Below are 27,125 nucleotides of genomic sequence, written 5' to 3' on the forward strand. Positions count from 1 at the left end.
CCACACACAATGGCTGTTTGGAGGAGGCACATCACACACATTGGTTAGTGTGTGAACTGGTAAGGGAGAGTGTGTGTGTGTTTGGACCTGTGTGTGAAAGTTGGGGTGTGTGTGAAACAAAGTATGTGTGAAGACAAGTGTGCATCTGTCTATGCACTGAATGTCAATGTGTGAATATGGAGAAGATGAGAGTAGGTGTGTGTGTCAGTCATCCAGGTCAGCCTTGCCCCCTGTTTCCTAGGAGACCAGCAATAACTGGGCCTTTTAATTAGCTGACATAATTAGTCGCACACAAAAAAATGTATAGCTTAAAATTGTAGATATATTTTTTCTGTCATGTACTGGAGTTGCCATGGCAAAACACAAAACAGGATATTAATTGTTTTCTGGCATTAGACACAAGCAAAATGTTTTCGACGTTGTTAGCTCAATGAATATATGGGCAGTGTGAAGAGTGTGAGGTTTCTCTGTCCTCCGAGAGAGAGGGAGAGTGTGCGAGCGCGCCACAAAATGTAATCAGAAAATTCCCCTCTACTCACTGATTAAAAAGCACTTAAATGTCCCCTTACGGCCTATCTAATAACCACAGACCGTCTCCAATAAACTCACTGAGCTGATCCATAACAGAGCATTATTCCACTCTAGGGTTGCAAAGTCTGCGGAGGTACTGATGGGGGTCTAGGTTTTTTTTTGGGGGGGGGGTATTTTTTTATGCGAACATGTTTTATTTTATAAACCTCCCTAGCTGCAACAGAATACCATTTGTATGTCACTGCGTCCAGTATGAAGGAAGTTGGAGGTAGATCCACGAGCAAATGCTAACTAGCAATGACTGGAAGTGTACAGGAACAGTTAGTCTGCTAGCTATTCCTTGTTCATCCAACTCTGAGGAAGTACATACATGGCTTCATTTCCAAAATCTCAAACTATCCCTTTAATATGGAGGAAATTACAGTCATTGGAGACAATGACATAGTTTTTTCTGTGTAGAGAATTCTTAGGCCAGCCGTTTAAGTGCTAATTTTCGAGATGGAAAAACAGTTTGTCAATGTAAACCACCAAAACCAGAAAGGATATTGAACTATATATATATATACAGTACCAGTCAAAAGTTTGGACACGCCTACTCATTCAAGGGTTTCTCTTTATTTTTACTATTTTCTACATTGTAGAATAATAGTGAAGACCTCAAAACTATGAAATAACACGTGACCGACCGGCTCAAATTGGTCTTATGTAGCATAATTTGAAATTGTGTTTTTTACATTGGATAAAACTAGAGACTCAGAGCTACAAAATGGTATATCATACACTACAGTTGAGGAACAATGGGAAAATAATTATGCTTTGAAAGTTGATAATCTTGTAAACTCACTTTTGAGAAAATGGCCTTTGAATATTTTGGTACTACTACTGGAGAGCCCTTTGTCTACACCCATTCAGCATCGTTCACACCGTCTTAAGTTTTAGCACCAGCTATCTCTTTAAGAGTTGATCCGAGCGTTATGTACTAACAACAGCAGTCAAGCATCCAAGCTAACTTGCCAACTACTTCCAGACACAAATGAGAGAACAGCTCATGGAACATTACTCTCCCTAGCAGAGCTGGTTAGGCTGTTATGTTATCCATAGCGTTGGTGACTGCAACTGCGCTGTCAGACTGTCTGTTCGAAAAATTCAGAGCGTTTTGCGTTGAGTGCACACTGGATGCTCTGGCCGATGAGTAGGGTTAATTCGAACGTTCTGACCTCACAACGGCAATCAAGCACCCAAGCTAACTGGCTAACATTGGCTAGCTTGCTAGCTACTTCCAGACACATAATGAGAGAACACCACACTCTGACCATTTTACTCATCCTAGCAGAGCTGGTTAGGCTGTTTTCATGTTATCCAGAGCATTGGTGACTGTAACTCTGCTGCTGGCAACAATTTAATTCCGATTTTTTTGTCAATGTTTACTGACACCGGCATATTCAACGGGTGTTGAGCGTTCATAAATTCATCAGTTATTCTGTGCTCTGGCACACTCAGACCAGAGTGCTCTGAAATTGGAGTAGATGGCCAGACTGAATTTACGAACGCACCTGAAATGGTTACTTGCATAGTGTTTGTCTTTTGTTAAGACATGTGGCTAGCTAGCAAGGTAAACAATGAACCATAATCCCTACTCATGACATTACTACCCTGCATGAATCTGCAGGTAGCTAACCAACCAGGTTCAATGTTCGCTAGCTAACATTAGGCTATAGCTAGCCAAGCAAATGGCTCTGAGATATGAATAATAAAACCATACACGTAATGTTAGCTAGCGAGCCAGCCAGCTAACATTAGCTAGCTAGCTAACAGCATACTTTAACTTAAATGAAACCACATTCTGTCAATATTAGAAACGTGTAATATCTGAAAATGTAGTTAGCTAGACTATCTTACCCTTATACATCATTCATGGATGGACGCGTCTTCTGTCGGATGCCATGGTTGTCCTTAGTTTGAAGATGTAATCCAGAGACAGGTGTTTTCTCCATCTCCTTAGCTATCATACTCAAATTCCACTGATTTCAAAACTCGGTCCTCCAGAAAGTGGAGAGCAACACTTGCAGTTTTACTACACGATAAAAAATAAAAGCCGCGTTAGACAAGATTACCTAGACATACTGACCAGCTCAAATAGACAGAAGCATTCTATATGGCAGACCAATCCAAACTTATCTCTCAGCATTTCCAGCCCACTCATTATCTCAGCCAATCATGGCTTTTTCTGTGGCTAAACCAACTAGGCTTGTAATTTAAAAATGTTATTCGTATTTACAGATGGCATACAAGTTTGTTATTGAAGGCACATGAAAGTTCACATGTTCGAGAAGGCATTTCTGCCAAAAAAAAAGTTTACATTCAAATGTCTCTCCTGTGAAGTAGTGACCCGTGACATACGCCTAGTTTCCTGAAACGGGTCACATATGGAGTCATGTAGTAACCAAAAAAGTGTTAAACAAATCAAAATATATTTCATATTTGAGATTCTTCAAAGTAGCCATCGTTTGCCTTGATGACAGCTTTGCACACTCTTGGCATTCTACAATGTAGAAAATAGTAAAAATAAAGAAGAACTCTTGAATGAGTCGGTGTGTCCAAACTTTTGACTGGTATTGTATATATTTTATTTTTATACCATCTTTGAGAATCAACAATCAAATTAAAGCTAGACCGTCAGGGAGAATCTGCTTTACAACAGGAACATGTTCTTTACGCTGCCAAGATACCTTTCTAGCTAATAGACCAAGTTAGAGTTTACATTTCCGCTTCACATGAATTGGGAGGTCAAAATAATGACTGTCAACCAGTTACTTCTACTTGCCAGCATCATTCACCTGATGATGATCAGACAAGATGTGATTTTTTTTGGGGGGGTGGGGGTGGGGTCGCTAATATGATGGGGGTTCCTGGGTTGCCTGTTTGTTCCTGTGCAAGAACATTTTGAAATCCCCTGGTATAAAGTACTTTATAAACTGGGTGGTTCGAGCCCTCAATGATGATTTGGCTGATAGCCATGGTATATCAGACCGTATACCACGGGTATGATGAAACTTTTATTTTTACTGCTCTAATTACGTTGGTAACCAGTTTATCATAGCAATAAGGCACCTCGGGGGTTTGTGATATATGGCCAATATACCACGGCTAAGGGCTGTATCCAGGCAATCCACGTTGCGGCGTGCCTAAGAACAGCCCTTAGCCGTGGTATATTGTTACAGATACCTCCAAAAACGACTTAAGTAGTACTTTATTTTAACTTAAGTACTTAAGTGCTTGCCATGTCCACTTATGCGTCTGTGTGTGTCTGCATTTTCGTGTGTGTGTGTGTGTGTGCGTGTGTGTGTGTGTGTCCTCCCACTCAGTATCCATCCTGCAGGCTGTCTTCCTGTTCTGCTATTAGTCACATTATATCCTGCACATTTAACTCCTTCACTGCACGCACACACACACACACACACACACACACACACACACACACACACACACACACACACACACACACACACACACACACACACGAGTGGTAAGGCACATTAACCCCTTCACTGCACACACAATGCAATTTTTTCCATCCACTCGTTGGTTGAAATAACAGTTACACATCAATCCACTGCTCTCCTCTATCTCTCTCTTTCTCATTTTCTATTCTCTGCCTTGTTCACTTTTCTCATGTCAGTCTCTTACTCTCCCTATCTCTCCCTCCTCTCTTGCCCTCTATCATCTCTTATTCCCTCTTTTCTCAAGCTCCATCCCTCCTTTTCTCACCGCTCTCCTCCCGTTCTCTCTCCTCCCTCTCTTCTCTTTCTCTATGTTGTGAGCACATCTGGCTGTGCTGTTGTTGGTAGTCTTGTGTCTCATCATGTTGAAAACGGTTTTGTCTCCTCACCCCTCACTGCATTCATCCACTTCCTCTCCTCATCCCTTCTCTCTCCATCTCCCCTCTCCTCTTCCTATCGCTCTCTCTCTCCATCTCCACCTCCCCTCCCTACTCTTCCTCTACCCTTCTGGCTCCAACATATCTGCCATCTCTCCTCCTCCATTTCTCTGTTCTATCCATCAAATGTGCATTCTTTTTTCACTCTTCAATATTCCGTCCATCTCACTGTTTTACTTGCTTTTCAAAATCATGTTCACCTGCCAATATTTTTCACCTGTCCACATTTCTCCTCCACCCTCCCATCCTCTCTTCTTACACCTTGCCTCCCTCCATCTCTCCCTCTCCTCCATCTCTCCCTCTCCTCCTCTCTGTTTTGTCTTCACAGTCACTGTATCACTCAGATTCTAGACAGTGTTCATCACATTCACCAACATGACATAGTGCACAGGGACCTGAAGGTCAGTATGTGTAGAGACCAGCTGCACTCCTCTTCCTCCCTTCTTCCTCTGCCCGACATCTCCACCCCTTGCACCTCTGCCTGCACTCTCGTCCCCTCCGTCTCAGTCTCCTTGTCTGTTCGTGTGTTTTTCTGTCAGTCGTTCAGTCTGTCAGTCTGTCTGTTGCTGTGTTGGTTCTCGATGTGCTTGTTTATTTTATTCTGAGGTTCCTGCATTTGCCTTTCTATGTTGCTCTTGTTGCACTGACTGTCTGACTTCCCCCTCCATCCTCCTCCCTAAACCTTTGACCCCTCATCCCCCTCCAACCTCCTCAACCCCCTCAACCCGCCACCCCCACCAGTGCACTTGCCCAGCTTCTCAGGTTTCAGCGACCGTTTCTCACTCCCAAGAATGCGTCCCAAATGGCACCGCCTGAAAAACAGCCATCATTCACCTTTTATGGTGACAATAATGCTTTTATTTGCTGTATACTTTGGAAGTATTGGAATTAGGCCAAGACGGTATCTAAATAGCAATGGCGAACTTGATCAAATGTCTTGTTGGCAGAATGTTTTCTTTTGCAGAGACATTTGTTGGATCAGAATGTTTCCAAAAGACAAAAAAAACTATTGCAAATGATTGTGGACCTGTAAACAGATTGTTTGAATTCAATAATGTTTTGTGTTTACTTTTAATCTAACCTAAATATGCTGCACTGCCCGGGAAATCTGAAACGTTGTCTACTCTGAATTTTTTACTACAGTAGTCTACACACTTCAATGAAAATTATCAACTGTCTGTTCACCTGTTAAATTCTACTGTGTTATAAACTGTGCTCCCTTTCTAATACATGGAGCATTAACTTGAAATTATTATAGCTTATCAATAGGCCCAATTAAATGAAAGATGCGCATGGAAATCTGTTGTAATAAGTTATTCTGCAATGGTTATGATATATGTATTATGTTTACAAATGAAGTATTGTCTACTCGAGAAATTTGACGTTACAATATTCCGAGAGAGCCTACAAACGTCAATGGAAAAGGTTCTACTGTTAAACTGCGCTTCGGGATCGGATCGCATAGAGAAAAATACTTGAAATAGCTAATCTATTTACTTCTGTAAAGTGGGTCCAATTAAATGAGAGAAGGGACGAATGGAAACCTAACTTGTTGTATGCCTGGTAGGCTATTTCACAAGTATGAAACCATATCAGTCAGAAAAGGTGAGGAATTTATTCCATGATCATGGAAATGAAATAAATAATAGGAAATAGATTACTATTTAGAATTATTTTCCAATGCAAATATAAAATAAATAGATTTTTGCTCTTCTCACGAATGGCAAATGATTGCATCTTATTATATTTAACTATCAGTTTGTTTGTATGAATAAGAGTGTCAACATATATTTCACATTTGCACAAGGCTACTACTAGGCTACTTTTGCTTTCTTGCAATGCAATATTTCAGCCAGTAGAAACTGTGCGTACGCATGGTCTGAAGTTTGTGGGAGGATAAGCACATTCTCACGTCAAGTTCAGTTTTTATAAATGCCAACTTTTGCATGAAAACTGGCACACGCATGTTTTGGCACATATTTTGTGCCTACGCAGTGTTTATAAATGAGGCCCCCAGGTCTCTAAACCTTACCCTTGTTCACTCTAATCTTCCTTGATTCCCCCTCTCTTCCCCTACTCCTTCTCTCTTCTGCCCCTCCTCCTCCCCCTCCCCTCATCCCCCCCAACCCCACGTTAAGTTGTTGTTTTTGTCCATCGAACCCCTTTTGAATCGCAGGGATGAGAGATCTTTTTCACTTTAGTTTGACAAGGCTAACACAGGGTTACAGATGATAAAAAATGATTTCACATAAAAAAAGTGGTGTGTGATCGAAACAATATTTGATTTATTTTTTATTTAACCTTTATTTAACTAGACAAGTCAGTTAAGAACAAATTCTTATTTATAATGACGGCCTACCAAAAGGCAAAAGGCCTCCTGCGGGGGCGGGGGCTGGATACATTTTTTTTTTTAATTTTTAATATATAAATATAGGACAAAACACACATCACGACAAGAGAGACAACACAGCACACATAAAGATAGACCTAAGACAACAACATACAGTGAGGGAAAAATGTATTTGATCCCCTGCTGATTTTGTACGTTTGCCCACTGACAAAGAAATGATCAGTCTATGATTTTAATGGTGGGTTTATTTGAACAGTGAGAGACAGAATAACAACAAAAAAATCCTGAAAAACGCATGTCAAAAATGTTATACATTTATTTGCATTTTAATGAGGGAAATAAGTATTTGACCCCTCTGCAAAACATGAGTTAGTACTTGGTGGCAAAACCCTTGTTGGCAATCACAGAGGTCAGACGTTTCTTGTAGTTGGCCACCAGGTTTGCACACATCTCAGGAGGGATTTTGTCCCACTCCTCTTTGCAGATCTTCTCCAAGTCATTAAGGTTTCAAGGCTGACGTTTGGCAACTCAAACCTTCAGCTCCCTCCACAGATTTTCTATGGGATTAAGGTCTGGAGACTGGCTAGGCCACTCCAGGACCTTAATGTGCTTCTTCTTGAGCCACTCCTTTGTTGCCTTGGCCCTGTGTTTTGGGTCATTGTCATGCTGGAATACCCATCCACGACCCATTTTCAATGCCCTGGCTGAGGGAAGGAGGTTCTCACCCAATATTTGACAGTACCTGGCCCCGTTCATCGTCCCTTTGATGCGATGAAGTTGTCCTTTCCCCTTAGCAGAAAAACACCCCCAAAGCATAATGTTTCCACCTCCATGTTTGACGGTGGGGATGGTGTTCTTTGGGTCATAGGCAGCATTCCTCCTCCTCTAAACACGGCGAGTTGAGTTGATGCCAAATAGCTCCATTTTGGTCTCATCTGACCACAACACTTTCACCAGTTGTACTCTGAGTCATTCAGATGTTCATTGGCAAACTTCAGACGGGCATGTATATCTGATTGATTGATTGCTTCTGTGGACAGGTGTCTTTTATACAGGTAACAAGCTGAGATTAGGAGCACTCCCTTTAAGAGCCAGAAATCTTTCTGATTGAGAGGGGGTCAAATACTTATTTCCCTCATTAAAATGCAAATAAATTTATAACATTTTTGACATGCGTTTTTCTGGATTTTTTTGTTGTTATTTTGTCTCTCACTGTTCAAATAAACCTACCATTAAAATTATAGACTGATCATTTCTTTGTCAGTGGGCAAACGTACAAAACCAGCAGGGGATCAAATACTTTTTTCCCTCACTGTAGCAAGGCAGCAACATACAACAACACAGCATGGTAGAAACACAACATGACAACAACATGGTAGCAGCACAAAACATGGTACAAACATTATTGGGCACAGACAACAGCACAAAGGGCAGGAAGGTAGAGACAACAATACATCACGCAAAGCGGTCACAACTGTCAGTAAGAGTGTCCATGATTGAGTCTTTGAATGAAGAGATTGAGATAAAACTGTCCAGTTTGAGTGTTTGTTGCATCTCGTTCCAGTCGCTAGCTGCAGCGAACTGAAAAGACGAGCAACCAAGGGATGTGTGTGCTTTGGGGACCTTTAACAGAATGTGACTGGCAGAACGGGTGTTGTATGTGGAGGATGTTGTTTACTATATTCATATGTTATATACTGTACTCTACAGTGTCATATATAACGTCATATATATTGTCTTGGAGTGAGACAGAGATGTACAGTTGAAGTCGGAATTTACATACACCTTAGCCAAATACATTTAAACTCAGTTTTTCACAATTCCTGACATTTAATCCTAGTAAAAATTCCCTGTCTTAGGTCAGTTAGGATCACCACTTTATTTTAAGAATGTGAAATGTCAGAATAATAATTGAGAGAACTATTTATTTCAGATTTTATTTCTTTCATCACATTCCCAATGGGTCAGAAGTTTACATACACTCAATTAGAATTTGGTAGCATTGCCTTTAAATTGTTTAACTTGGGTCAAACGTTTCAGCTAGCCTTCCACAAGCTTCCCACAATAAGTTGGATGAATTTTGGCCCAGTCCTCCTGACAGAGCTGGTGTAACGGAGTCAGGTTTGTAGGCCTCCTTGCTCGCACCAGCTTTTTCAGTTCTGCCCACAAATGTTCTATAGGATTGAGGTCAGGGCTTTGTGATGGCCACTCCAATACCTTGACTTTGGTGTCCTTAAGCCATTTTGCCACAACTTTGGAAGTATGCTTGGGGTCATTGTCCATTTGGAAGACTCATTTGTGACCAAGTTTTAACTTCCTGACTGATGTCTTGAGATGTTGTTTCAATATATCCACATAATTTTCCTTCCTCATGATGCCATCTATTTTGTGAAGTGCACCAGTCCCTCCAGCAGCAAAGCACCCCCACAACATGATGCTGCCACGCCCGTGCTTCACGGTTGGGATGGTGTTCTTCGGCTTGCAAGCCTCCCCCTTTTTCCTCCAAACATAATGATGGTCATTATGGCCAAACTGTTCTATTTTTGTTTCATCAGACCAGAGGACATTTCTCCAAAAAGTACAATCTTCGTCCCCATGTGCAGTTGCAAACCGTAGTCTGGCTTTTTTATGGAGGTTTTGGAGCAGTGGCTTCTTCTTTGCTGAGCGGCCTTACAGGTTATGTCGATATAGGACTCGTTTTACTGTGGATATAGATACTTTTGTTCCTGTTTCCTCCAGCATCTTCACAAGGTCCTTTGCTGTTGTTCTGGGATTGATTTGCACTTTTCGCACAAAAGTACATTCATCTCTAGGAGACAGAACACGGTATGACGGCTGCGTGGTCCCATGGTGTTTATACTTGCGTACTATTGTTTGTACATATGAACGTGGTACCTTCAGGCATTTGTAAATTGCTCCCAAGGATGAACCAGACTTGTCGAGGACTACAATAATTTTTCTGAGGTCTTGGCTGATTTTATTTCGATTTTCCCATGATGTCAAGCAAAGAGGCACTGAGTTTGAAGGTAGGCCTTGAAATACATCCACAGGTACACCTCCAATTGACTCAAATGATGTCAATTAGCGTATCAGAAGCTTCTAAAGCCATGACATAATTTTCTGGAATTTTCCAAGCTGTTTAAAGGCACAGTCAACTTAGTGTATGTAAACTTCTGACCCACTGGAATTGTGATACAGTGAATTATAAGTGAAATAATCTGTCTGTAAGCAATTGTTGGAAAGATTACTTGTGTCATGCACAAAGTAGATGTCCTAACCGACTTGCCAAAACTATAGTCTGTTAACAAGACATTTGTGGAGTGGTTGAAAAACAAGTTTTAATTACTCCAACTTAAGTCTATGTAAACTTCCGACTTCAACTGTAGGTAGATATCTTTGTCTATGTGCATAGACACACACACACACCCCTCCCCCCTACACTCGCAATAACATCTGCTAAACACGTGTATGTGACCAATAAAATTGGATTTGACACACACACGGTGCTGCCTGCGGATGTGACCTGGCTAGTATTTATTCATTGGGAGAAGACTAGGGATCGTAATATATAGCCCTGAACTTTACTGCCAGGCCAGTCCAAGCCAGAGTCAATCAGCTAGCTAGCTCACACCAAGACACTCCCATAATATCCTCTCTTTCCTTCCTTCCCTCTCTCTCTTTCTCAAACTCTATTTCTCCCTTGTTTAAGCTCTAATATTCCTCTCTTTTTGCTCTCTTCTTCTCCTCTTCTTTCTCTCTCTCTCACTTGGTGTCATTATATCTCATAGACAGTATATGATTTCTTTATTGCATTCTGAAAAGGCAATATTCTATGTACTGTATATTTTAGACACAAATAATGATTTACTGCAGTCTATTTCAACACACATCTTCTGCAGATGTCACTGCTAGATAAGTATATTGCATCAATAGATTGAAATAACTACACACTGCAGATCGTTTTACTTAGCGTTGGCTCTTAGAATTAAGTCGTTTTTACTTTTATTTGGCATTTTGCTTGACAGACAAAGAACCCAACCAACCAACCACTGAACCTTTTTTACCCTCCCTTTCCCCCGAAAAACACACACGTACGCACATGTACATGCACGCACACACACGCCTGCATCTCAACACACTCCCTCTCTCTCACACACAGCCCCTCCAACCCAACATGCGTGTGCATGCAGCAGCACACCTCCCTGTGTTGGATCATGATAATATAAATACTACCTATCTATGCACACATGTACCTGGCCTCCTACCATATATCCGTCTCCTCCCCACATAGATACATGTTCATAAATTCTCATACCTTCTCATAAAATCATCATACATTTGATGTTGACTTCTCCTTTTTACTTGAAAGTTGACCATTGATCTTTAATTTATTGGATGGGTGAAGACCAGTTATATGGTGGGAACTCCAGTCCACAAGGCACCACCATATTGCTCACATCTATACAATTATTTTAGATTAGTGGTCACCTAATTGCTAATTGGTAGCTAATCTTTTAGATAATTGGTCACTCTTATTGCCAAACCATTGGGTGATTAAGTTGGCCATGGGTTGGATGAGGCCACAAGAAGGTGTGTCTGTGTGATAGAAGTTGACCCCCCCCCCCCCCATCCCCTGGCCTTTGCACGGGAATGTAGCAATGCTGTTCAGACTAACATGCGCCCCTGGTGTTTGCATGCAGTCATTGCATCCAGCAGATCCTGGAGGCGGTGCTACACTGCCATCAAATGGGCGTGGTGCACCGAGACCTGAAGGTGAGTGACAGGTATCACCTTACTGCCTGTATGTTGTCTCCTGTGTGTGTCCAATGTGTATGTGTGCGTGTGTGTAACTGTTGCCCCTTCAGCGTGTGTCCAGTGTGTGTATAGGTGTGTCTATCCTCTATTTGTGTGTTGGTGTAAGTGACATTTTCCAGCATCACTGTTTGGATTGTAGCTTTAGATAAGTATTTTGTCTCATCTGTTATGCTGTAGCTTGTCAGGCCTACCCATTAGTTTGCATATTAAAAAGCAATCAAAAGCAGTCAGTTGGCCATGGTCAGTCTCCTGTTTTCAGGTCAGATTCTCCACCTACTTTAGCACCGTCTCTCTCTGCACCATGTGTTCTGTGACCTTTGGCCTATCTGGTTATGTCTTGCCAAATGCTGCTCGCTCCCCTATCTCTCTCCTGTTGTTGAAACAGCACCTTTAACCCTTGCCAAATGCAGACCCTCTCTTTCCTGTCCTCTTGTTGAAACAGCACCTCTCCTAGTCTGTGGAGAATGCCGATATGCGTGCTTGTTACGCTAGCTGACTGATGGCTCTTCTATGCTAGGCTAGGCTAGGCTATTGTACATATGAACGTGGTACCTTCAGGCACCACGCTTTGCTTTGCTTTGCTAAACTATACTATGCTATGCTGTACTATGCCAGCCCTCTCTTGGAACAGGGTTTGTTTCTCCTACTCTTCAGCCTAGGCTGCTGTATTACAATTAGCCCCATGTTATTCTGTTTCCCAATAGCCTACAGATTTGTAAATAGCAATCGCTTTGTCCAATTTATTTGTCTCTATGGTGCTTCCAATGGAGTTGTATAGCTTCCAGTGAGACTGTATTTATAGATGAAACTACTGCAACAGAAGCGGTTGCCGTTTACTGAGTCTACTGTGATTGGCTTGCGGTCAGGGCAGTCCTTTCCTGTTCTGTCCTATCCTGTGTATCTGTGTGTATGCTTGGGGGTCTGTGAGCAAGCTTGTGTGTTATTATAACAATTATTCTATTATTCTATAGTCTATGGGCAATTCCACAGTAACAGAGTGATGCTGAGACTCATTTTTCACTTTAAAATGTATGTAAAATAAAAACCAATGATTGCAAAGTTAAATAAACCATAAACCATAAACTCAACTTTTTGCACAAGGACTACTTTGAACAATTTCCGCCATTTTTTTTTTTTTTCCAAAAACACATTTACTTGAACAGTGCAGATGGTGTCAGAATTACGGCACAAACAGAAAACAACACAATTCTGTTACCAAACTTTGTTCTGCACTGTTCTTCAAGGAAATATTTTTTTGTACAATGTTTAATGGAAATTGTTAAAGAGCAACTATCCTTAAAAAACAACTTCTCATTTAGAAAACAGCCTATGTGGCATCGATATGTGTCATACACATTTATTCTACTGTCAATATTGACTACAAAGTGTAAATAGGATAATTTTGGTCATAAAGTCAGTCTCATCCAAAATTGAGTTTTGTGAGACTTGTGGTTGCGACTCCATCCCAATGTAAATTAATGTTGGATTCCATGGAATTGCCCTTTATGCTAATGCCAGTGGCATGCCCAGGCCCCCGGGCTGTGGCAGCATTCCTCTTGAAGTAGTGTTGTGTTTATCAGAACTGTTGTGGCTATTTCTTTATTTAGCGGCCACACCTATCAGGTTACAGTCTGCAGTACTGGGGCAATTCACCTAGTAGGTCATAGTGTGATATGACTGAGGACAACCTCTGAGAGTGTCTGAGTGGTGAGAAGAACACTCCCATGTTGGAAGCGCGAATCAGCAAATAACAAATCAAGTTGGGACCAGCAAACAGTTATGAATAATTGATTAGTGTGAAAAGTAAAGCACGACTACAAAGAAGGCACACTGTTCTGTTGATATGTTTCTTCTAAAGTCCCAAAACAGAGAAATTAGGCTAAATTACTTAACCCAGTCTCTGGTTTCATAATTGGAGTGCCATTTCAATGGAGGCCTGTCTGCATCTCGTCTCTCTCTCCTCTCCTCCACTCCCTCAGAAGGAATCTGAGCAGATAGAGCCATGTCTGGAATGTTGCAACAGATCCCGCTCTGCGAAAGGAAAGATGGAGAAAGAGAGAGGGAGAAAGAGAAAGAGAGAGCTGGGAATCGTTCCATCCCAAACACCCACACACAGGCCCTCACTGCTCTCCAGCGCAGCAATCTCTCACACTCGCATTCCCTCACCTAACCCACTTTATTTAGTGTGTGTGTGTGTGTGTGTGTGTGTGTGTGTGTGTGTGTGTGTGTGTGTGTGTGTGTGTGTGTGTGTGTGTGTGTGTGTGTGTGTGTGTGTGTGTGTGTGTGTGTGTGTGAGGGAGGGAGGGAGGGAGGGAGGGAGGGACCTAGATTTGTGTGTTGCTGCTATTATGCGATGTGCAGAGAAATATGTTTGTCTGTCTCTGTGTCTGTCTGTCTGCGCGTGGTGAATTTCTGTGTGTTTGTGCGCGTGGCCTGGACATTGTGTGTTTGTGCGCGTGGCCTGGACATTGTGTGTTTGTGCGCGTGGCCTGGACATTGTGTGTTTGTGCGCGTGGCCTGGACATTGTGTGTTTGTGCGCGTGGCCTGGACATTGTGTGTTTGTGCGCGTGGCCTGGACATTGTGTGTTTGTGCGCGTGGCCTGGACATTGTGTGTTTGTGCGCGTGGCCTGGACATTGTGTGTTTGTGCGCGTGGCCTGGACATTGTGTGTTTGTGCGCGTGGCCTGGACATTGTGTGTTTGTGCGCGTGGCCTGGACATTGTGTGTTTGTGCGCGTGGCCTGGACATTGTGTGTTTGTGCGCGTGGCCTGGACATTGTGTGTTTGTGCGCGTGGCCTGGACATTGTGTGTTCGGATATTGAAATCTATTTATTGGAACCTTGCGGTTAATCTAAATTCCACCCACAATCATAGCAGGGATTATCCTAGTGCTTGCAGTGTTGGCAAGTTTGAACTTCCTCCATACAAATGAGTAAACCCTGAATCATATGATGTGGTTGAGGGGGAGATGACACCAAGTAAGGTAACCGCCTCAGGATTACAGTTCCTCTCTCGTTCGTTCTCCCTTGCCCTCACTCTCTTTCTCTCTCTTCCCTCTCCTTCGCTCTCTCTTTTGCTGTTTCTCTCTCTCTCCCTTCACTCACTCGCTCTCTTTCTCTTCTATCTCTTTCCCTGTCTCTCTCTTTCACTCTCTTTTTCACTCTTCCTCCTCTCTCTTTTGAGGTCTTTCTTTTCCTCTCCTTCTGTTCTCTCTCACTCGCTCCTCTGCTTCCGAGCAGCACAGAGCCCAAGTTTTGTTGTTATTGCCTCATTTGGGGCGGCGGGTAGCCTAGTGGTTAGAGTTTTGGACTAGTAACCGAAAGGTTGCAAGATCGAATCCCCGAGCTGACAAGGTAAAAATCTGCCGTTCTGCCCCTGAACAAGGCAGTTAACCCACTGTTCCTAGGCCGTCATTGAAAATAAGAATTTGTTCTTAAATGACTTGCCTAGTTAAATAAAGGTAAAATAAAAAATAAAATGCTCAAGTCAGTATTATTATGGCTCCAAACAAGTTAGGAAGAGAGGTAGAGAGAGGAGGGATGAAGGGGAGATGAGGGAGAGCGGGAGAAGAGGGGTAGAGAGGGAGGGTGTAATAATGAGACATAAAGAGGAAGACAGGCTGCAATGACATGAGCTACTGCAATGCAGGGTCAGCACTGACACTGTTAACACAGTGTTTATACCTCACACACTCTCTACAGGCGTGTGTGGGTTTGCGAGGGAAGTAACAGAGAATGTGTGTCTGAGCTAGATAGTGCCTCACTCTCTATCATACAAACTATCTAGGTGAAGTAAATATGCCAGAAGTCATCCTTTATACCAATCCAGTCCCTTCAGATCTGCAAACATCCGAGCGATGGGAACTAAGGGAAGGGAATAGGGTGACACATTTCTATTGTGTAGAGTGATGTTGGGCTACAGTAGGTCTACAGCACAGTAGCCTTGCACACACAGAGAGAGAGAGAGAGAGAGAGAGAGAGAGAGAGAGAGAGAGAGAGAGAGAGAGAGAGAGAGAGAGAGAGAGAGAGAGAGAGAGAGAGAGAGAGAGAGAGAGAGAGAGAGAGAGAGAGAGAGAGAGAGAGAGAGAGAGAGAGAGAGAGAGAGAGAGAGAGAGAGAGAGAGAGAGAGAAAAAGGGGCCAGTGGGGATAGCAGCCCATTATTAGAGTCCCCCTCTGACAGAGAGTAATGAGGCTGCTCTATCTGGGACACAGAGAGAGAGGAGAGGAGGGGCGGGGCACCACCAGCTCCCCACACCACAGCCCAAACCAATATACCCTAAACCACAGCAAACTATAGGTGTTCCAGTGTGTGTGTTTTCATGTGGTACATCTATGTGTTTTTTCTGTTACTGTTTGTGTATGTGTGTAAATAAGCTGCGTGGCCATCCACTGTTACAAACACCACAAGAGTGTTTGGATGTCTGTCTGTCTGTCTTCCGTCTCTCCCCCTCCTCCTTTCTGTTATAGTTCAAAGCAGGAGTAACCTTAGCGCCCCTCTCCTCCCCCTCCTCCCCCTAGCCAGAGAACCTGCTCCTGGCCAGCAAATGCAAGAATGCTGCCGTCAAGCTGGCTGACTTTGGCCTGGCCATCGAGGTACAGGGGGATCAGCAAGCCTGGTTTGGTACGTTCTGACCCTAGATCTGTGGTTCTGACTGTACTACACCAACATGTTTCCAACATTTTATTCATCCCACTAGGGGTAACATGCTAAGCTTGGAGTGAGGAGTTGTTTGTGTTTGTGTGTGCGTGAGTGCGTGCGTGCGTGCGTGTGTGTGTGTGTATTGTCGTGCTGCAGGATTTGCTGGCACACCGGGATACCTGTCCCCTGAGGTTCTGAGAAAGGAGGCATATGGCAAACCTGTGGACATCTGGGCCTGCGGTGAGCATCTCACACATTTACGCATGCACACAGAAACACGCACACACAGAAATTATACACACATGTATACCTTCACACCCAGACACAAATGCTTGGACACAAAAGCAAAGTAAATATTCATAAAAAATGCTGATTCTGTGTTTTTCTCCATCTGTGTGTTTCCCTCTCTCTCCCGTTTTCAATCTCACTCTCTCTCTCTCTTGCGTTCTCTGTCTCTCACGCTCTCTCTGTCTCTCTTTCTCAGGGGTGATTCTGTATATCCTGCTGGTGGGCTACCCTCCCTTCTGGGACGAGGACCAGCACAAACTGTACCAACAGATAAAAGCAGGGGCATACGATGTGAGTTATACAAGATCGGACTAGGCCTGCTCTCCTCTCCATTGCTACCTGCTGTCCTCTCCTATCTTCTCTTGTCTTCTCTCCATTTTCTCTATTCTCCTCATCCCCTCACTCTATTCCTTTTCTCCTTTTCTTTCGCCGTGTCTTCTCTTTCTTTGTCCTTTCCTCGCCTCACTCCCCTCTACTTCTTAACTTTCTCACTCTTACTGCCACACTGCTCTCTGTTTGCTCTCCGGTTCTCTCTTTCTTTCTCTCTTTTGATTTTCCTCTCTTTTTGTACACCTCATCTTACATACTTGACCCTCTCCCTATTTCGGTCGTCCACTCTCTTCCCTGCAGCGCCTCCTTTCTATCTCTCCCCCCGTTTCTTTTTTAGAAGTAACTAAATCACCTCATTAATATTGTAGAGGAGCGAGAAAGTGCCCACAGTACCTTGAGCACATTAGTCCCATTTTTGGAAAGAATCTCATGGAGATTGTCATTGAGCTATGATGACGTTTAACACCCCAAAACCTATTATTAAAAGACACATTGTCCCAGATTGCTTCCTGACAATTTGCCGTCACATCCCAATGTTATATATTTATTTGTTAATACATTATTTATATAGGACATACATTATCTTAGTAAGGATGGTGCGATAGTACACTTTTACACCACATCTATAAACACAGTCTTATATAGAGAGGAGTACCCAGTATATTTACTAAGGGTATTCCGCTGGCTGTATGTCTGCTGGCTTTCTCTTCTGCCTGATACTTAGTTATATAAATGATCATTCAATGTAATTGATTGGCCAGCGAGTGTACTCACCTGGGACCTGTTCAGAGCAGTGGAAAATTTGAAACATTGCTGATTAGAATTGTATTGATTACCACTGTAATACTTTTCAATGATAGAGTATTATATAGACAAATGGAGAGTCCAGAAGCCTAGAACCTGATCAAGCCAGTGTGTGTGTCTGTGTTTGTTTGTGTCTGTGTTTGTGTATGTCTGTGTGTGTGTGTGCCTGTGTGTAGTTTCCCTCCCCAGAGTGGGACACAGTCACTCCAGAGGCTAAGAACCTGATTAACCAGATGTTGACCATCAACCCTGCCAAGAGGATCACCGCCCAGGAGGCCCTCAAACATCCATGGGTCTGCGTAAGTACACATGTCACTGTGTATTGTAATATATCCAGGAGAGATAAACACTCACTCATATACATACACACAAAGACGCAAAGATTTAACTACGTCTCTGTGACTTTTGACTCATGTGACTTACATTTCCTCTGTTTCTTTTCTCTCTCTCTCTCTCTCTCTTTCTCTATTTATCTCTCTTTCTTTCTGTCTTGTCTCTCTCTTTATCCCCCTGTCTCTCTCTCTCTCTCTCTCTCTCTCTCTCTCTCTCTCACACACAGCAACGATCTACAGTGGCATCCATGATGCACAGACAGGAGACCGTGGAGTGCCTGAAGAAATTCAACGCCAGGAGGAAACTCAAGGTCAGTGGATCACTTTGGTATTCTGTGTCTGTTTCAATTCATTTGTGAGTGGTTTTCAGACCTCAAAAGTTTTCTTAAGTCAAGACGATTCCATGCCACTTGTTCTATAGCTACAGCCTGTTATGTAGCTATTTAGCTACATTGATATTGATTATTGCATTGTTGGGTTTAGAGCATGTAAGAAAGGCATTTCACTGTCATTAAAAACTTGAAACTAGCTATATACCTGAATCTCAAATGAACGGAAAAGATTTGCACAATATCATAGTCTGAAGTGTGGCCTGTTGACATGACTCTGTCATATCAAAGCAGTCTTGGGTTGACCATCTCTTCTCTTTTCTCCTTCCCTACCCTTTCCTCTCTTCTTCTCCTCTCTCAGGGGGCCGTTCTCACGGCTATGCTGGTTTCACGGAACTTCTCTGGTAAGTGTTGCATCAACACACACACCTACTCTTTACTTCGTGTGGAACCTGCAAGGGTGTGGGGCTCTGGCTAGAAGTTGCCCTTAGGCACAGAGTCAGGATCAGCTAACCCTCCCTAAAGTCAAGGGGTAAAAGGCCACTGACAAGATGCACACAATGTGGCATCTATTTGGAGATGAGAAGTTGAGTCCAGTAGCAAATGTTGCAAAAATGTGCATTTTCAACAGTATATAACTCATTTTCCTATGCTACACAATCAGCAGTGTGTTGGTCGGTCTGTCTGTCTGTCTGGAAGGTTGGTGCTTCAGTGAACATGAGTCACTCTGATCGGTAACAGCAGGCCTTAACCCTTTCACGCGTGAGTTCCAAATATCTCTAACGGTCGCCCCAGCGTGAGTTTTTTTATGCACGTGATGTTCGAACGTTCTCTCCATTCCAGGATGTGATTGTTACATAAACAACAACACTGAATGGCTCAGAGTGGGAGTGAGAGGTTACGGTGATTGACTGCCTAAACACGCAATTTGTATCAATAAATCACTATCAGAAAATGTTTTGTGTGGTATTATTGATATATTTACTATTTTATTTACGTTTTTCAATTACCCGTGATAAATCATGCGTTCCGATTTTTGCATAAATTGTAAAGGGCGCATAGTATGTGTGTAAAATAATGTTTTGAAGGTTGTACTGATTATGATGAGCTAAGCTAATTCCAGCTTTGTGTATGGAGCCATGTTTGTTGACATACAATGCATTCTGGGTTTCACTTGATCGTCTGTCGGACCAAAGATGCTATAACAAAATGAGGTGAGTAAGGGTTCACTCATTTTTTGAGAACTTCAGGAAGTGAATGTGGGATGTGAATGATGGTAGACCACACCCCTTCAACAACTCATCTTGTCTTCTCTTATTATCTTCGGTTTCTGTGAGGTAAAAAAGCATGGCTGCGCGCTGAAACTAATCGTCGGACTACTTTCGATTTCTAGAAAGTGTTTTACTCAATTATTTTGATCAACGGTGAGCTCACCCGTGATGTGATTAATTGTACATAGTAATTGCTATTAGCTAATTCATAGTGTAGTTTATGTCAGCCGATAGTTAGAAAATATGACCGCTTGTGTTGCGTCAATCTTTCCTCAGCGCTAGGACAAATGTAGCCTACATTTTTCCGGTTAGGATGATTGTGTTATGCTATAGATACTTCTGTGAATATCTGAACATTGCATCCAAAATAATCAGCTCACATTCTGGACATAACTTTGTTAGGACTGTGTTTGTGTAAATAGTTTCTGAAAAAAGTGTGGCCAGCTCAAATTTTGATTGTTGCGTCATTCGAAACTGGCCGTTCTAAATGAGTGTTCTAAATGAGTGTTCTAATCACACGGGGTGTGATCATACGCTTCAGGGACCACTGTAGAACGATCACACCCCGTGTGATTGTACGTGTGAAAGGGTTAAATTGTAAAATGATCTGAGGTCCTCCCCTCGGTTTATCCACACACACACACAAGCACCTACAGACACAAGCACGCACACACACACCTGTGTGCCGAATCCCCACTCCAACACCCTCATCTCCTCAGGAAGAGGAGCCATTATTAGAGTTAGGTCATCCAGGGATGAATCACAGAGAAGAGGTGGATATGAGAGACAGAGAGATGGATGAGGGAGAGCAAGGGGAGACGGGTTGATGGATAAGGTAGAAAGAGGAGAGGAGAATGATGGATGAGGGAAAGGGAGATGTGCGTGAAAAGGAGAGACGAGAGAAAGGGGGAGATACAGATGTAGGATCTTAATTTGATTTCCCTGTTGCTGGAGAACTTTCCTGCAATGCAGGAAATGTAAAACTTGTAGTGTATTTGAGGTTTAAAAAGGCTTCTGAAGTTTGTAATTTCAACTTTGATTTTCCCCTACGAAAAGTGCACCAACCACTACAAAAATGTCCATTAAGTATAGTACACATTAATAATTCACATTTCCTGTTGCTGCAGGATTATTTTCCCGCTGTAGCAAACTGGCTCAAATTAAGATCCTACATCTGTAGATAAGGGAGAGGGTGAAGAAGGCTTAAGAGGTAGAGTAGGATGTGAAAGAGAGAATGAGAGGCGAGATGGGAGGGGGTGTTAGAAGGGATGGAAAGAAAGAGGGGCCGACAAGAGAAGTGAAAGAGAAAGGCTTCAGTATCCTATCTCCTTCTAACCCTTATGAACTGTTCCATTCGGGTATTGGATGATGGTGTTAGATGTATCACTAGGATGTGTTTACTCCTTAACGTCACTTCGCAATGAACTCCATTGATGCTTTATTTCAGTGTGTTGGTGGCAGTGATGTGTACAGTATAGAGGAAAATAACCTACATTGGGAGAACTTGGACAACTTATGTCTTCTGTGTCATGAAGATATTGTGTTTCTCTGCGTGCTCTAGTAATCCGCCTCTCTTTTGGACTAATGAACCATATTTGTTTCCCTCTCTCCATTTCTTCCTTACTTCTCTGCCCTCTTCCCTCTATCCCTCCAACCTCCTCCTCTCCTCTTCCCTTCTCTCTACTATTCCTCCCCTCTTTCTCTGTGGTGACTGTGTGTGTGGGACACTAACAGTCGGCTGTCGCTCCACCGCTCCAATCAGTATCACTGCTGCTGCGGCAGCTGCATCCGCGGCAGCGGGCTCCACCACTGGGCTGGTGGAACAAGGTAGCCTGGCACACCTGGGGGTGCTACCCTCCTCACTCCCTCCCTCTTTCCTTTCCTTTTCTCTTCTCGTCCTCTCTCCTTTCCTCCTAGCATGGGTGTTCAGAGCATGCCACTTCCATCACCACACCTCATTGGCCACCTGGCCTCTTTCTCTCCACTCACGAGCTATTCCTCTTCTCCTGCTCCATCTCTCCATTCCTTCACTGCACATAGCAGCACAGTGGAGCATGCCTGACCCAACAAGACCTGTCCTTCTTATCCCTTTCTGATCTCTCTTTCTCTCTCATTAATTTTCCTTCTAACACACCATTCCATACCGCTTCAATCCCATCTTCATTTGCCTCTTTTCATTTAATACCTCTATTTCCTTCCTTGTTCCCCTGCTCTACCTCTTTCCTCAATTTTTCTCTGTTAATAACACTGGAAAGTTTACCCCCGTCATTTTAAGGATGGAACGGCCCATGTGCTGTCGGTGAATGCTGCATGGGGCACTGGACTGGTGCATGCATTCTAACACAGGGGGTTACAGGGATATGACGCGTGGTTAACACAGTGAAAGATGCAAGGTTGGGGCTTCTCATGAAAAATAGTTTTTATATCTGTAACAATCCAAAGTTTGTGTGTGACATAACAACAGAAGGATTATGGTTTGCCAGTAGTTGAGTGTGTAATTGCACCACAATTGATGAATACAAATCCTTTAGAATAACCACTACACGCTCTAGTGTAGGGAAAGTTTCCATCAGTCTTCTAAGTACATTGTTATTGTTGGTTACTGTACTGTATGTTCAGCAATACTAGCATTGGCTAACTATTCAATTGAATGTTTATACTGTTTATAGCGTAGGGATAGAGCTGATGCAATCAACTTTGCTGTCCTCTCCACTTCCCACTGTCTCCACAAGACTGATCAAATATTGGAACTTCATACTGACCTGTCTGTCTCTCTACATTAGCTCTACTCCTCCTCCACTAGAGAGACAGAGACAGACGCACAGGATCCACAGGATACAGTTAGCCTCTCTAGAGGCAAATAGAAGTTCACTGAAATGTTTCTTCTTATGAAAAACCAAAATGATTCTGACTTGATGCCTTCATCAGGATGCTTACAGACTGGCACCAGACAGACAGACAGACAGGCACAAGACAGGCAGACATATACAGACAGACACAAGACAGACAGACACAAGACAGACAGACAGGCACAAGACAGACAGACATATACAGAATGGCACAAGACAGACTGGCACAAGACAGACAGACATATACAGAGTGGCACAAGACAGACAGACAGACAGACAGACAGACAGACAGACAGACAGACAGACAGACAGACAGACAGACAGACAGACAGACAGACAGACAGACAGACAGACAGACAGACAGACAGACAGACAGACAGACAGACAGACAGACAGACAGACAGACAGACAGACAGACAGACAGACAGGCAAAGGTTTTTACAAATCAGCCTCCATCCTTGCTTCTTCCTGTAGGGCCTGCTATTTACAGGAATGTAAGTGACCATCTTAATTAATGGGTATTAACCAATATGACCCATTGTCTTCTTCTCTTAATCTCTTCCTCCCCTCTTTCCTTCCTTCCTTCTTGCTTCTGTAATTTGTGGCAAGGTAAGGAGCCTTCTTGCTTCCTCTACAGCACGGGTAAGCAACGCTGGTCCTGGAGTGCCAAAGGCACTTCATGTTTTTGATGTAACCGATCTGGAAGACCAAGTGTGTTGAATTTAGTCAATCACTGAACTGGTCAATTAGCTCAGTTGGTCAGGTGTGGTGCCTAGTTGGAACAAAATGCTGAAGTACCTATGGTACTCCAGAAACAGGGTTTCCTACCCCTGCTATACAGGGTTTAAGAACAGCATGACCTTTGGGTTTACAGGTTGGGGCAAAACACCATGGAATTCTACTTTCTCTCTTTTTATGGAATCTATCTGAGCGATCTGAGAGTGAATGTAACTGCAACCAATGATGTATGTAAACACAAAGAGGGCTAAATATTTTTGTCTATGACTACAACTCAGTGGTTGTTCTGCAGCTCAGACCACTTCCATTCTAGAGTCTGTCTAAGCTTTCTGAAAGTGTTCCAGAAGCTTCTATTTATTCAGATAGAAGGCTCTGGTCTGTTCTATAGTGGAAGGAAAAACAATGTCAGTTTATTGGAATAAATGTTGTGTGAAAAATGCTAGGGCAAAAACATCCCTCTTCTCTCTTTCCTCCTCTCTTACTCCTATCCTCTTCCATCCCTCCCTCGCTATCTTTCTCTCTCTGAGACTTCAAACAAGATGTGAGAATGCACTTGACACTGTTATGTCCCTTAATGAAAACATGCCAGTGAGAGGCAGTGGAGGAAAACTCCACACAAATCCTACCGCTCTTGACATTCGAACAGTGCTCTTTGGATAACAGAGCTGGGCCCAGTTTCCCGATAGCAATGGAACTTAGGCTTACGAGTGTTTTAATGATGCATCTTTCCTACAATGGCCGAAAATGTAACGTGTTTCCCAAAACACCACGCAGAGAGAACGTTCGCTAAGTGCGTCGTTGAGGCATGTGTCGATACTGATAGGATCGAAAGAAAGGCAGTGCTGCTCTCGGATCAGCTTTCTCCATTCAAATCTTACCTTAACTTTATAATTATTCCACAATACTGCCGACGGATCAGCTCCTAGAAAGATATCACCTATGGCTGCAAATATGGAGGCGGCTTATTCTAATGCATATCTTATAATAATGCACTAAATGAAGATTTGTGCTCATTGTGCACGGTAGGCTACACATCATGAAATATATTGATGATAAAATGATAGACAGCCAAATAAAACGAAATTGAATGAAAACCGTGATCCAGTCGTCTCGGGTTTTCATTTGAAGCATCATTGTATCATTCACTTGTGTGTAACAATGCAAAGACATTGGTAACATTGTATTTGTTGTCCACTTTGAAGTTATCGGCAGTCACAGAAAGACAGATAAACATTGATTCTATGTTTGACAAAGATCTTCTGTGTATTAGGTGACGCGGTGAAAGGCTTGTGCGTAATGAAGAGAAATCAGAGTCGTGTTGGAGCTAGGAACACAAGCATTTCGCTACACCCGCAATAACATCTGGTAAATATGTGTATGTGACAAATAAAATTACATTTGATTTGATATAACGTGACGTGGTATGGAACGCATCGAACGGTTGAGTCATAGTAATTAGGTTTCTCCAAAACTGCTCTCTGATGCCTCTGATGCTCATTAGTAGCCTACCAAACTTGCTAATGGCCAGTCTCTAATGGCCGGTACTCAGCGCTCTATTGTCCCTCTAATGACTCTGACATCAATGCAAATGCTATTGAAAATCAAATTGAACACTTCATGAGAGCCCTGGCATTCAGAGTTTGCGCGGAATAGGGTCACCTGTTGCGCAGCGAGAGCCAGCTCCTCATAGCTGGTTGATGCATGGAATAAAATGTGTGTTCCTGTTGCGCAACATTTCTATAGGCTTATGCTATGCAATTGCGTGAGAAAACAGATTTGATGGCCTCTATTAAAAAGAGGATCCCATCAGCATTCTATAGGCCTACTATATTTATTTCTCAACTTTCCATATATTAAGCACATTTCTTCTCTTTACAACCAGAGTAGCCTAGCATGAAAAATGAACCGCGGGAAAAGCGTCCTCCATTTGCTATTCAGGTGCATACGGATTATGTCTTTTTTCCCCCTGCCCTTGTTCCGACAGGTGCATGATAATGGCCCATCCTAAATCAAAACTAATTCCGCACATATTGTTTAGTTTATATAAAGACAACATTAAATTGACAATAGTCTGAATGGTGAGAATATTATTACTTGTGAATGAGGAGAATATTATTACTTGTGAATGAGGCCCAGTGCGACTTTTTCAAATCATACTGTAGTCCCATGCATCATGTTGCCTAGACCATAGGCCTATATGTTTTAATAAGGTTTGTATTGCAAATGGCCAAATAACTTAAAAAGTAGCCTATAGGCACAAGACCCCTGGAACATTGTTGGAGAGCCAATAGCCTACAGAGCCTAGTGAAACATCTTCTTATAAGCCCAGCCACTGTGCAATAATGTGTGAAAACAGAGTTTTGACTGGCCAGCTTTCTCACTCAAGGACATTCAGAGACTTTGGTACCTTCATTGATGATTCCAAATCATGTCCAATCAATAGAATTTACCACAGGTGGACTCCAATCAAGTTGTAGAAACATCTCAAGGATGATCAATGGAAACAGGATGCACCTGGGATACATTTTGAGTCTCATAGCAAAGGGTCTGAGTACTTATTTAAATAAGTTAATTCTGTTTTCTTTTATTTTAATGCATTTGCAAAAAAATTCATTAAACCTGTTTTTGCTTTCTCATTATGGGGTATTGTGTGTAGATTAATGAGGGGGAAAATAATTTTATCCATTTTAAAATAAGGCTGTAACGTAATACAATTTCGAAAAAGTAAAGGGGTCTGAATACTTTCCAAATGCACTGTCTATTTTTTTTTCTAAATTCTTTAAAAATTAAGCTCATTAATCCGCTTTACAAACGGTGTAGCCCACCTGGCATATCAAAAACATAATTGCACGTAACCTCCATTCGCTATTCGAGTGCAGGCTACGGATTATTATTTTTATTTTTTGTGGGCCATTCTGAATAAGAAATAAATCCACACGTATATATATATTAGTAGGCTATATGTAAAGACCAAATTAAATTGAGAATCGTCTGTGTAAGAATATTATCAAGTCCTTGTCAAACTGTGAATGAGAAACTGATGAAGTGTGTGCAGTCTGCGCAAGAAACACAGCAGAGCGCTTCCCTTTCATACAACTTTTTTCAAATCATTAGTTGCATCATGCAGGCTTAAAATGTATTAGAAATCAACACATATTTCCATAAAGTTTGTATCCCAACTAAAGTTGCATAAATAACTATGGAGGACCTGGGGCCGGATTCACAAAACCTTCTTAAGAAGAAATTTCTTCTTAACTGGCATTTTTCCCTTAACTATAGACTTAAGAAGAAAGTTAAGCAAAGTTGCTATTCCTCAATAAAGTTATTGGAAATGTTCCTAAGAAAAAAGTTAAGAAGAAATGGGATTCTTGAAAATGATGCTTTAGGATTTCTTCTTGGAAATGTACTTAACTTTAGGACAGCTAAACCCTTGTCTTGAGACGAATGGGTACTTTTGTAACCATTAATGTTTTCTTGCGCCACAGAAACAGTTGGCTGCAGTTATCAAGTCTCCCCAACAGCAACCTTTTCCTGGCTGCTATTTCCTCCACCATCACTTCAAGCTCTTGTTTACTGAAGTTTTTATTGCGCTTTTCTTGGTTATCCATTTTTTGTTTTGATGTACAGTAGCTAACGTTAGTCTGATGGCTGTAATGTGTGAAAAATAATGTTTTTTTGTTTGTGTGTAAAGGGTTCGCCAGCCAACTAAAACATTTGTATTCTCGAGACATTAAGCAAAAAAATAAATGTAATAAAATTGAAATATCAACACTTTATTATAGTGGGCCAAATCCTATCATCCCTGTCACATAGGCTTATTTATTGGTTTCAAGCACGTCACTAATGTCAATGCCACATAAGAAGATATTTACGAAGTTCTTAAGAAAGATATTTATGAAGTTCCTAAGAAA

General features: G+C 42.3%; 1 protein-coding gene across 50 annotated transcripts in view; it reads left to right on the forward strand.

The window, feature by feature from the left end:
- LOC106584897 (calcium/calmodulin-dependent protein kinase type II subunit beta) overlaps nt 1-27,125 on the forward strand; it is a 94,503-nt gene that overhangs the window by 39,316 nt on the left and 28,062 nt on the right. For 27 of the 50 annotated variants that reach the window (XR_006761842.1, XR_006761850.1, XR_006761859.1 and 24 more), the window contains 8 exons: nt 4,797-4,869; nt 16,153-16,255; nt 16,430-16,513; nt 16,758-16,852; nt 17,872-17,994; nt 18,255-18,338; nt 18,718-18,760; nt 21,362-21,454. Coding sequence is in view for 20 of the 50 variants with exons in the window: in XM_045707146.1 (XP_045563102.1) it covers nt 4,797-4,869; nt 16,153-16,255; nt 16,430-16,513; nt 16,758-16,852; nt 17,872-17,994; nt 18,255-18,338; nt 18,718-18,760; nt 21,362-21,454 (698 nt within the window). In the remaining 30 variants the exon portion in view is untranslated. Of the gene's footprint in view, nt 1-4,796; nt 4,870-11,518; nt 11,592-16,152; nt 16,256-16,429; nt 16,514-16,757; nt 16,853-17,871; nt 17,995-18,254; nt 18,339-18,717; nt 18,761-21,361; nt 21,455-27,125 lie in introns of all 50 variants that reach the window. The other 23 variants (XR_006761854.1, XR_006761862.1, XR_006761870.1 and 20 more) reach the window with 3 other exon arrangements.

Source organism: Salmo salar, chromosome ssa24, assembly GCF_905237065.1.
Source record: "Salmo salar chromosome ssa24, Ssal_v3.1, whole genome shotgun sequence".
Lineage (NCBI taxonomy): Eukaryota > Metazoa > Chordata > Actinopteri > Salmoniformes > Salmonidae > Salmo > Salmo salar.